This window comes from Rana temporaria, chromosome 8 (assembly GCF_905171775.1).
Source record: "Rana temporaria chromosome 8, aRanTem1.1, whole genome shotgun sequence".
Taxonomy (NCBI): Eukaryota; Metazoa; Chordata; class Amphibia; order Anura; family Ranidae; genus Rana; species Rana temporaria.
Window position 1 is genome coordinate 3355059 of NC_053496.1, and position 12692 is coordinate 3367750.

General features: G+C 46.8%; 1 protein-coding gene across 1 annotated transcript in view; it reads right to left on the bottom strand.

Moving 5' to 3' along the window:
• Nucleotides 1-12692, bottom strand: part of MMS19 (MMS19 homolog, cytosolic iron-sulfur assembly component) — a 91804-nt gene that overhangs the window by 59683 nt on the left and 19429 nt on the right. Inside the window, exons 5-7 of the mRNA XM_040361215.1 lie at nt 12019-12093; nt 8273-8342; nt 1569-1697 (exon numbers count right to left, since the gene is read on the bottom strand). Of these exons, the coding sequence (XP_040217149.1) occupies nt 1569-1697; nt 8273-8342; nt 12019-12093 (274 nt within the window). The remainder of the gene's footprint in view (nt 1-1568; nt 1698-8272; nt 8343-12018; nt 12094-12692) is intronic.

The following is a 12692-nucleotide window of genomic DNA, read 5'->3' on the forward strand; positions in this document are numbered from 1 at the left end:
GATATCCCCTCAGCATCCACTGGCCGCCTCTACTCAGCTGGATCCTGGCTGCTTCTGCCTGCTTTACTCGCCCTACCCTTATTTTCACTCGCCAAATGCCAGCAGGCGAGTGAAAATTTTGAGGGCTGTATATATGATCCTGCCACAGCTGCCACCCCTGTAGCAGTAAACCTGCTATAGGGCGGTCAGCAAGTGGTTAAACTGATGTTAAGCCCCACCTCTTCTACCACTAAGTTCCGCCCCCTGATATTCACTCATCAAATGCCAGAACTTCAGCAGACAACGGAGGCACGAACATGTGACGGTTCAATGAGAGTGAACAAAGCTTGGCACCAGAAGGTGGTGGGGCTTACCGTAATATGGGCAGACACTGAGACAACCCATATACAGCCTTGGCCTTAAAGGATCTTCTGGGGGTCCCTCAGCTGCGCTCCTGGCTCCTCCTCTTCTCGAGTGCCCCGTCGGAGAAGCGCTCTCCCTGGGGGCACCCGTGTCCTGCTTCTGCGTCTGTTGAAACAGGCAGCAGGACTCTGCTCTGCCCCCTCCCCCCCAGCGTCATTGGATTTGATTGACAGCAGCGGGAGCCAATGGCTGCTCTGCTATCCATCCAGGACCCGAGACACCAGCTGGAGCCAGTGTGCTCGCCCCTGGTACAGGAACGATTGGGCTCAGGTAAGTATCGGGCACTTAAACCCTCTTCCTGCCCAGACCAATTTTAAGCTTTCAGCGCTGACGCACTTACAGATAAGGCGGCACTGACAGGGACATTGTGGGCTCTGATGGGTGGCAATGTGGGCTCTGATGGGTGGCAATGTGGGCTCTGATGGGTGGCCCCGGCAGCGGGCTCTAATGGGTGGCACCGGCAGGGGGCTCTAATGGGTGGCACCGGCAGGGGGCTCTAATGGGTGGCACCGGCAGGGGGCTCTAATGGGTGGCACCGGCAGGGGGCTCTAATGGGTGGCACCGGCAGGGGGCTCCGAAGGGTGGCACTGGTGGTCACTGGTAGGCAGCACTGTTATGCAGGTGGCACCTCTCTGACAGCCGCCAGGGATCGCCTATTTTTTTTTTTATCTTCACGCCATCAGCGCGAGGAGAAAAAATAGCCGATTACCAGCTCTGTTAACATCACATGATCAGCTGTCATTGGCTGACAGATAAGCATGTGGTAAGGGGTCGGAATCGACCCCTTAGCCCCCATTCACATTGTAACGCCGCGTACGCGGCGTATTCTGCCGCGATTAGGTTACTTTTTTTTTTTTTTTTCACAAAGAATTGCCATTGATGTCTATGGCCGAACGCCAATGCTGCCTGAAAAAAAGGGTCCGGGACTTGTTTTCAGGCGGCAGGCGTACGGCGTTTATGAGATGTGAACCATCTCCATAGACATCAATGGCAATTCTCCCCTCCAGCGACACGAGCGTCGGGCGTTTTGTCGCCAAGGTGTGAATGGAGCCTAACTCCGATCTGTGATCAGCCGAGTCTCAGTGACTCGCTGATCACAGGGGGGCGCGCAGGCCATTCACTGCATCGTTGATGAAACATTTCTTCTACAGATGTAGAACTCTTACCGAGAGCGTAGTCCTTGGTTATGATGTCATGTACGATTCGGAAGGCCACAAGCAGGTTCCGCGGGTCCTTTTCACCGTCCATGACTTGAATAAAGCCGAAAGTGAAATCCGCTCCAAGACTCTTCAGTTCTACATTCAAATATAAAAAGAGAAAAGGATGTTATTTCCTATAATAATACATAAAGGGCTAGATTCAGGTAGCTGCGCCCCTTCTTACGGCGGCGTAGCATAAATGGGGCCGGCGTAAGCGCGCGTCATCCAAATGATGTTGAGGGGGGGCATGTTTTATTCAAATTAGGTTGACCCCGCGTATTTTACGTTTTTTTACGAACGGCGCATGCGTTGTCCGATGAAAAAAATCCCAGTGCGCATGTTCGAAATTCCGACGCAAATCGTCATTGCTTTCGACGTGAACGTAAATTACGTCCAGCCCTATTCGCGAACGACTTACGCAAACGACGTAATAAATTCAAATTTTCGAAGCGGGAACGACGTCCATACTTTACATTGGCTGCGCCACCTAATAGCAGGAGCAGCGTTACGCCGAAAAAAGCCTTACGCAAACGACGTAAAAAAAAACTACCGCCGGGCGCACGTACGTTCGTGAATCGACGTAACTAGGTAATTTGCATATTCTACGCCGAAAACAACGGAAGCGCCCCTAGCGGGCCAACGTAATATTGCACACAATTATACGGCGCCGCATTCAAGTTACGTCGGCGGAGGAAGCCTATTTTTTTTAGACGTATCTGCCTTGGAGAATCGGCGTAACGATACGTCGACGCAGATTTGAAATTATGGTGGCGTATCTGGAGATACGCCGCCGTAAATGTATGCCGAATCTACCCCAAAGATCTTACACGTTGCCTTGTAGAGCGCATGCAACCATTTACATAGAAAAGCTACAAATCTAAAAGACTTAATTATCCATTCATACTCCTCTATATACAGTGCCTGGAAAAAGTATTCATACCCCTCTATATACAGCGCCTTGAAAAAGTATTCATACCCCTCTATATACAGCGCCTTGAAAAAGTCTTCACACCCCTTGAAATTCCCCCACATCTTCTCATGTTACACCCAAAAACGTAAATGTATTTTATTGGGATTTTATGGCTGCATTCACACCTGAGCGTCGGTCGTTTTTTTTCTGGCGTTTTGTCGCGCGTATTTGCGCATTTGCATACAGCGTCGTGCGACGTTTTTGTACTTCGGCGTTTTTTATTTTAGCCAATAGGAAAAATGATCATCTTTTCATCACTTGTTGCTATGTTGGTAGATTTTTTTAAATCTTCTGCATGGGCGACAAGTTCTATTTATTAAAGCGGCGAAACGCCCGTTGTCGCGCGATACGCTCAATTCGCGCGTTTCCCATTACTTTCTATGGGGAAAAAAAACGCTCAAATACGCCCAAACCGCACGATACGCGCGTCAAAAAAAAGGTCCGGGACTTGTTTGAGCTTCGCGCGACAGGCGTTTGGGCGTTCAGGTGTGAACAGTCACCATAGGGAATAATGTTAATTCTCCCCTCTGGCGTTTGTGAGCAGTGCGCTTCAGGCGTAAAAACGCCTAGGTGTGAATGGGGCCTATGTGAGAGACACAAAGTGTCACCTAATTGTGAAGTGGAAGGAAAATGATACAAATAAATATGTGAAAAGTGTGTGTGTGTGGGGGAGGGGCATTTGTATGGCGCCCCCCGGAGTCAATACTTTGTAGAACCCCCTTTCTCTACAAGTCTTTTTGGGGGTGTCTCCACCAGCTTTGCACATCTAGAGAGGGACATTTCTCTTCCATTCTTCTTCTTTGTAAAATGTCTCAAGTTCTGTCAGATTGGATGGAGAGCGTCTGTGATCAGCAATTTTCAAGTCTTGCCACAGACTCTCAATGGGATTTAGGTCTGGACTGTGACTGGGCCATTCTAACACATGAATAGGCTTTGATCTAAACCATTCCATTGTAGCTCTGGCTGTACTTTAGGGTCGTTGTCCTGCTGGAAGGTGAACCTCCCCCCAAGTCTTTTGCAGATTCTAACAGGTTTTCTTCTAAGATTGTCCTGTATTTGTCTCCATCCATCTTCCCATCAACTCTGACCAGCTTCCCTGTCCCTGCTGAAGAAAAGCATCCCCACCACATGATGCTGCCACCACCATGTTTCACAGTGGGGATGGTGTGTTCAGGGTGATGTGCAGTGTTAGTTTTCCCCCCACACATGCTTTTAAGGGCAACGGTGCAGGCGCACTGAGCGTGCCGTTTTTGTGAATGGGATACTGGGGGGGATTAATGCCGCAATCACTCGCATGCGTGGGAGTGACATCTTTGGCGCTCCGGCCAGTCACAGCGGCGATACAAGGAAGAAGATCGGAGGAGACATGGCGTCTGCGGCGGAGGGGACTGAGGAGAACTTCGGGGGCTTCGATCTGAGGTAAGTCAATCATAATGAGCTAGTAATGCTATGCATACTAGCTCATTATCACTTTCTCTTGCAGGTTTAAAAAAAAAAAAAGGAAAAATGTTTGAGGGTTTACTATCAGGGGTCTCAAACTGGCGGCCCTCCAGCTGTTGCAAAACTACAAGTCCCATGAGGCTTTGCAAGGCTGACAGTTACAAGCATGACTCAGACAGGCAGAGGCGTGATGGGACTTGTAGTTCCACAACAGCTGGAGGGCTGTCAGTTTGAGACCCTCTGGTTTACTTCCTCTTTAAACACACACACACACACACACCAACGCACACGCCCGTTCCCGTTCTGCCTCTCAATCCCGGAGTTCGCTCGCTGCTGGCAGACACGGGCATCGGCACTCCCGTGACGCAGCATCCTAGCCACCCTTAAAAGCGACCGACGTACAGCTATGATGGTTCACCCAGCGGAGCCAACCTACCACAGTATAACGCCTCTTTCACACTGGGCACGGGAGGTGCGGTGGAGGTATAGCGGCGCGATTTTTAAGGGCACTATATTGTCGTTTTTACCGCGATATTCAGCCGCTAGCGGTGCGGTTTTAACCCCAGCTAGTGGCTGAAAAAGGGTTAATACCGCCGGCAATGCGCCTCTGCAGAGGCAGGCGTATTACTGCAGTTTCCCATTGCTTTCAATGGGAAGGAGCGGTAAACACCCCGCTCCAAAAATGCGGCTAGCAGGACTTTTGGAGCGGTCCTGCTAGCGCACCGCTTCCGTGTGAAAGCCCTCGGGCTTTCACACTGAAGACAGCAAGGCATGATTTTTTCAGGCGCTATTTTAGCAGCGCTATATAGAGGTCGACCGATATGGGTTTTTCTCTGGCCGATGCCGATATTTACAAATCTGGGCGGCCGATGGCCGATATATGATGCCAATTTTTGCCGTCGATACTTTAGGACAATTTTTTTATTTTTTTTGGCGGCACTGGCTCGTGGCACTAGATGGCACTAGCAGAAGGCACTTATTGGCACTGGCAGGTTGCACTGGATGGAACTGAAAGATGGTACTAGCAGAAGTAACTGATTGGCACTCGCAGGTGGCAATGATTGGCAGATGGCACTGGCAGGTGGCACTAACAGGTGACACTGGCAAGTGGCACTGACTGGCAGGTGGCACTAATTGGCACTGGCAGGTGGCACTAGTTAGCACTGGTTGGCATTGGCAGGTGGCACTGATGGCTTTAGTTGGCACTGGATCGCATTGGCAGGTGGCACTGGATGGAAGGTGGCACTAATTGGCACTGGTATTGCCACTGGCAGATGGCACTGGATGGCAAGTGGCACTAATTGGCACTGGTGCAAAAAAAAAAAAAATGGTGTCACCCCCCTCAGTACAGACCCCCCTCTCCCTCTAGTATAGACACCCCCCCCCCCGCTACAGACACCAGAGAGCGCTGTGTGTCCCACGAGCGTGGGCCCCTCCTCCTCTGTGGGCGTAAACAGAGAGGAGGGCCGTCACGCTGGGTGTACCAAGATGGCCGTGGCTCCGGAGCTAGGCCTAAGCCCCGGTCTTTCCCGATGCCGTGACCGCGGCGGCAATCCGCGGATTCGGATTGCCGGCGCGGTCACCGCATCAGGAAAGGCCGCGGCATTCGGCCTAGCTCCGGATCCGCGGCACCGCTAGCGGCCATGTAAAATATCGGCCTAATTTGGATAAAAATCGGCCGATGACAATTTCTCCAAAAACTGACAAATATCAGCCGATATATCGGTCGACCTCTAGCGCTAAACCACCTGAAAAATGCGTCAGTGTGACAGGGGTTTAACTGCGGCGGCTGGTCCGCAAGCGTTTAAAAAAAAAAAAAAAAAAAAGAGCTAGTTTTCTGGCTGTATGCAAAATCCTTGCCTTCCATACTCTCTGGGTCACCAGCAGCAGGTGAGAGCAGAGTGACATCGTCCTGATCTGCATCTATATTTTAGGTCAATGAAGCCGGTGGATGGGGATGCCAGCAAAGCCACGAGCCCATTCCGAGGAGATGCCAGTCATGATGCTCCTCATATCAGTCAGCACAGGTTTTCTTCAAAGGGTTAAAGCGGAGTTTTACGCAAAAGTGGAATTCTCGCTCATATGCTGCCGCCGCCATTCCTGTCAAGGGAACCAGGCAGTGAAGACTTTCGGCTTCACGCCTGGTTTCCTTTTGCGCATGCGCAAAGCGTGCTGTGCTTTCTAATCGAGAAGTAGGGGGGGGGGGACGACAGGTCCCCTTCCCCACTTCTGGAGATCCCCCCCCCCCTACTTCTCGATTAGAAAGCACAGCGCGCTTTGCGCATGCGCAAAAGGGAACCAGGCGTGAAGCCGAAAGTCTTCACTGCCTGGTTCCCTTGACAGGAATGGCGGCGGCAGCAGCAGCACCCGGCAGTCGATCCGAAGATCGGCTGTGGAGCCGACATCGTGGGCTCCCTGGACAGGCAAGAATCCTTATATAAAAAAAAAAAGTCATCAGCTAAAGCAGGGGTGTCAAACTCGATTTCATTGGGGGGGGGGGGGGGCGCATCAGCATTAGGATTGCCCTGAAAAGGGCCGGTTGTATCTGTAAGATTAGCGCATCCCCTCCCCTTACATTAGATGTCAAGAGCCACCCCTCCATCAGAAGTTAAGTCCCCCCCACTCTCCCTTACATCACAGTGCACCCCCCTTTCCTTATGCTGCTGCTGGGAAGAAGCTGGATGCATTGCTTGACCGCTTCCCGACGGGCCGCACGCACATATACGTCGACACAATGGCACTCCTGGGCAGGACGACGTATATACACACGTCCCCTTTAAAGAAGCGCCATTGTGCGCGCCGCGAGCTCCGTCAACCCAACCGCGGGTCCCACGGACTCGATCTCCGTGGGCATACCCGCGATCGTCTCACGGAGAGATAGAGCGGGGAGATGCTAATGTAAACAAGGCATCTCCCCGCTCTGCCTAGTGACAATAACACCGATCTCCGCTCTGTGTAAAATCGGAGGGGAGATCAGTGTGTCATGTCACATACAGCCCATCCCCCTTACAGTAAGAGTCCATTCACACCTGAGCGACAGGCGCGTTCGGCGGTAGCGGCGTATTTTGCCGCGATTATGAAACTTTCATTTTTTTTTTCTTTCAAAAGTCTTCCCATTGCTGTCAATGGGAAAACGCCACTGTCGCCTGAAAAAAAGGGGCCGGGACTTTTTTTCAGGCGACAGGCGTTCAGCGTCTGTGAGATGTGAACCATCTCCATAGACAGCAATGGGAATTCTCCCCTCTAGCGGCAGAAGCGTCCGGCGTCGGGCGTTTTGTCGCTCAGGTGTGAATGCAGCCTTAGAAACACTGACTTATAGGGCACACTGAGCCCCTACAGCGCCACCTAGTGGTTAACCCCTTCCCTGCCAGTGTCATTTTCACAGTAATTTTTATAGCTCTGATCGCTGTAAAAAATGACAATAAAACCCCAAAATATGTCTGCCATAATGTCACAGTCACGATAAATAAAAAAAACAAAAAAAAAAACAAACACGCTTTTCCCAGCCATTACTAGTAAAAAAAAAAAAAAAAAAAAATATAATATATATATATATATATAATAAAAAATGCCATAAAACTATCCCCTATTTTGTAGACGCTATAACTTTTGCGCAAACCAATCAATAAACGCTTATTGCCGCGCTTATTCTTCTACAAAAATATGTAGAAGAATACGCATCGGCCTAAACTGAGGAAAAAAATAAATAAAAATGTTATATCTTTTTTGGGGGATATTTATTATAGCAAAAAAGTAAAAAATATTGCATTCTTTCAAAATTGTCGCTCTATTTTTGTTTATAGCGCAAAAAATAAAAACCGCAGAGGTGATCAAATACCACCAAATAAAAGCTCTATTTGTAAAAAAAAAAAAAAAAAAAAAAAAAAAAAAAAAAAAGGACGCCAATTTTGTTTGGGAGCCACGTCGCACGACCGCGCAATTGTCAGTTAAAGCGACGCAGTGCCGAATCGCAAAAAAGTAGCAACAAAAAATGGTCCGGGGCTTAAATTGGTTAAAAGCAGAAAGTACAGGGCCTTGAGGAGAGCTGGAGAGGTGCGAGGGGCCGCATGAAATGGCCTGGAGGGCCGGATTCGCCACGCAGGCCTTGTGTTTGACACCTGTGAGCGACATTATTTGTGGCTGCCGACGCCATAGGTGACCAGAGCCGCCTTGCCGTCCTAAACCTAAACTGATACAGTCGGGCAAATGGTTAAATAAAGTATCCAGATCACAAAAATAAATCACAAAAAAGATTTCCTACCTTCCTCTCTGCTCTTCATAAAATTGGTGATGATCAAATAGACCGTATGGCGATCCAACTGCATTAAAGACTGCGAGGAAACAAAACATGAGATTAGTATAAAAAAAACTAAAAATGTGTGCTATAAAAAATATAAAGTGTTTTTTTTTTTATTATTATTATTATTATTATTACTACTACGTGCTAGAAAATACACATTTATTATCATTATTATTATTACGTGCTAGGAAAATACACATTTTTTATTATTATTATTATTATTACTACGTGCTAGAAAATACACATTTTTTATTATTATTATTATTATTATTATTACGTGCTAGGAAAATATACATTTATTATTATTATTATTATTATTATTACGTGCTAGAAAATACACATTTTTTATTATTATTATTATTATTATTACGTGCTAGAAAATACACATTTTTTATTATTATTATTATTATTATTGCGTGCTAGAAAATACACATTTTTTATTATTATTATTATTATTATTACGTGCTAGAAAATACACATTTTTTATTATTATTATTATTATTATTACGTGCTAGAAAATACACATTTTTTATTATTATTATTATTATTATTATTATTACGTGCTAGAAAATACACATTTTTTATTATTATTATTATTATTACTACGTGCTAGAAAATACACATTTTTTATTATTATTATTATTATTACTACTACGTGCTAGAAAATACACATTTTTTATTATTATTATTACGTGCTAGAAAATACACATTTTTTATTATTATTACGTGCTAGAAAATACACATTTTCTATTATTATTACGTGCTAGAAAATACACATTTTTTATTATTATTATTATTATTACTACGTAATAGAAAATACACATTTTGTAATAATGTTTTTTTTTTTTTTTTCATTGAAAAGGCAAATCTAAATAAATAATGGACCATAAAATATTTAATCCCTTGAATACCAGGAACTTTTACCCCAGTCCGGCCCAGGCCAATTTTCAGCTTCTAAGCACTGTCACACTTCGAATGACAATTACGCGGTCATGCAACATTGTACACATGATATTTTTTATCATTTATTCCCCACAAATAGAGATTTCTTTTAGTGGTATTTAAATCACCAATGTGTTTTCTTTTTTTTTTTTTTGCTAAACAAAGAAACAAAACAAACAGAAAAAAGACATGTTCTTCTTTCTTCATTTCGGTTGTAAAAAATGTCCAATAAATAATTCCTCTCCCAACGGATGGGCGCTGGGCCGGTGGACCCTGAACCCATGGGGCACCGGTCGGACCTTATAGAGCCCGGATCCCTCTATAAAAAGTACCAGTCATGTGACCATTGCTGTCACAGGAATGTTTACATGCCTTGTGACAGCAATAAAAGTGATAAAAAAAAATATTAAAAGCTACAGTGTAAAAAAAGTAAAAATTTAAGTGCCTTCGCTGCGCAAATACTGTGTGACATAAAATATCGCAACGATCACCATTTATATAAAAATATATATAGCTGGATTCAGAAAGATTTACGCCGGCGTAACTCTGAATCTGCGCCGTCCTAAGTTTAAGTGTATTCTCAAACTGACATACACTTAAACCTAGCTAAGATACGACAGCCTGCGCCGTCATATCTGAGGCCCCATACACACGAGAGGATTTATCCGCGAATACGGTCCAGCGGACCGCTTCCGCGGATAAATCCTCTTGAGGATTTCCGCGGATTTCCAATGCGATGGAGTGTACTCACCATCGCATTGAAATCCGCGCCGAAATCCTCTGGCGATGACGTGTCGCACCGCGATTATGACGCGGCGACGTGCGCGACGCTGTCATATAAGGAATTCCACGCATGCGTCGAATCATTACGACGCATGCGGGGGATCCCTTCAGACGGATGGATCCGGTGAGTCTGTACAGACCAGCGGATCCATCCGTTGGGATGGATTCCAGCGGATAGATTTGTTTAGCATGTCAGCGAATATTTATCTGCTGGAATCCATCCCAGGGGATAAATATCCGCGGAAGCAGATCCGCGGAAAAAGATCCGCTGGAGTGTACACACCATAGGATCTATCCGCTGAAACCCATTCGCTGGGATTTTTCAGCGGATGGATTCTATCGTGTGTATGGGGCCTTAGGGTACAATATTTAGGCTGGCCGCTAGGTGGCGCTTCCGTTGAGTTTGGCATAGAATATGTAAATGCCTAGATACGCCGATTCACGAACGTACGTGCACCTGTTGCAGTAAAGATACGCCGTTTACGTAAGGCGTTTTCCGGCGTAAAGTTATTCCATCAAATAGCTGGCCTAGTCAGTCAATGTTAAGTACAGCCGTCGTTCCCGCGTCGAAATTTGAAAATTTCACGTCGTTTGCGCAAGTCGTCTGTGAATAGGGCTGGACGTAATTTACGTTCACGTCGAAACCAATACGTCCTTGGCGGCGTACTTTGGAGCAATGCACACTGGGATATGTACACGCACCGTTCGTAAAAAACGTCAATCACGTCGGGGTAACCCTCCATTAACATAAAACACGCCCCCTCATCCTCATTTGAATTAGGCGCGCTTACGCCGGCCCCATTTACGCTACGCCGTCGTAAATTAGGAGGCAAGTACTTTGTGAATACAGTACTTGCCTCTCTGACTTAAGGCGGCGTAGCGTAAATACGCTGCGCCGCCTTAAAGATGCGGCGCCCTACTTGAATCTGGCTAATAATGTCTGGGGGTTCCGAATCATTTTCTAGCAAAAAAAATACTAAATTTAAACTTCTAAACAAAAAGTTCCAGAAAAGGCCAGGGCCGAGATTCAGGTAGATCCGTGCAATATTTGCGTGGGCAAAGGGCAAAGATTTTGCTCTGCGCCCACGCAAATATTTGGATTTGCCCGCGATTCAGGGAGCAGTAGCTCCGTAAATTGCGCCGGGGCGCTATGCTAATTAGCCCTGCGTAAGGGCGCCTAATGTAAATGATCCCGCCGGGGGCGGGAATCATTTAAATTAGGCGCGCTCCCGCGCCGAGCGAACAGCGCATGCTCCGTCGGGAAACTTTCCCGACGTGCATTGCGGCAAATGACGTCGCAAGGACGTCATTTGCTTCTAAGTGAACGTGAATGGCGTCCAGCGCCATTCACGAATCACTTACGTAAACGACGTGAAATTTAAATTTCACGAGCGGGAAGGGCGGCTATACTTTAGCATTGGCTGCCCCTGCTATGAGAAGGGGCAGCCTTACGCTAAAGTCGCCGTACGGAAACTCCGTACCTTGCGTGCGCAGGGCCCGCGCAACTTTTGTGAATCGGTGGTAGTATGCAATTTGCATACTACACGCTGATACACAATGGCCGCGCCCCCTAGCGGCCAACGCAAGAATGCAGCCTGAGATATGAAGGCATAAGGAGGCTTATGCCTGTCATATCCTAGGCTGCAGTCCGCGTAGCGATGTTCCTGAATCAGGGGCATTCGCTACGCGGGAGCAAAACAGCTATTGCGCCGCGCAACCTATGGTTGCACGGGCGCAATAGCTTCTTGAATCTGGGCCCGGGTCTTCAAGTGGTTATAAAACTATCATAAAAGGGAACATCATGAAGCACATATACTGGAATGTATTACATAATGTGGGAGTTTTCTTTTATTTTTTTGTGAAAAAAAAAAACGCACACCTTTAAAAAATGTTTGGCTTTAAGTGGTGAAGTGGTTATACTTGAACTAATTACAAGTGCTCTGCAGAGGAACTCTTGACCATAAGAATGTAGATAATGTTACCTGAACGTGGACCTCCTGGAATATAGACTTCAGTACAGACACGGCCAGACCCCGGGGGAAGACCTCCGACATACTCTGCAACACAACTCATCATATCATCATGGAGAACAAAATCTCTTCCTAATTTAATTCATCATTAAACAACCAGCCTACAGAAGATGGGACACCAAGCAGAAGATATAATGGGACTGTACGGTGGGTAATCTGACACTAACTGATGCTGGGGGGGGCGGGGCTGACATCACCAGCGACACTACTATACACCAGGGATAATTAGCGGACCTCCAGCTGTTGCAGAACTACAAGTCCCATGAGGCATAGCAAGACTGACAGCCACAAGCACGACACCCAGAGGCCTGATGGGACTTGTAGTTTTGAATCAGCAGGAGGTCCACTAATTGCATATTCCTGCTAAACACGGTCACTGTACTAACACCACTGAATGGGAAGTGGATAACATCTAGAGCGATCAAAGGGTTAACTGTGTGCCTAACAATGTGTAATGTGTGCTGATTTTCTACAATAATCTCTTTGCTTCTTATCCCTGCTTTGCAGAGAGAAGAAACAGAGATCCTTTCCTCTATAGAGAGTCCTGTGTTGATTATCAACACACAGTTCTGGGCTGTGATTGGACACTGTGGATCAGCAGGTCCTGGCCATGAATCATTGCCCGG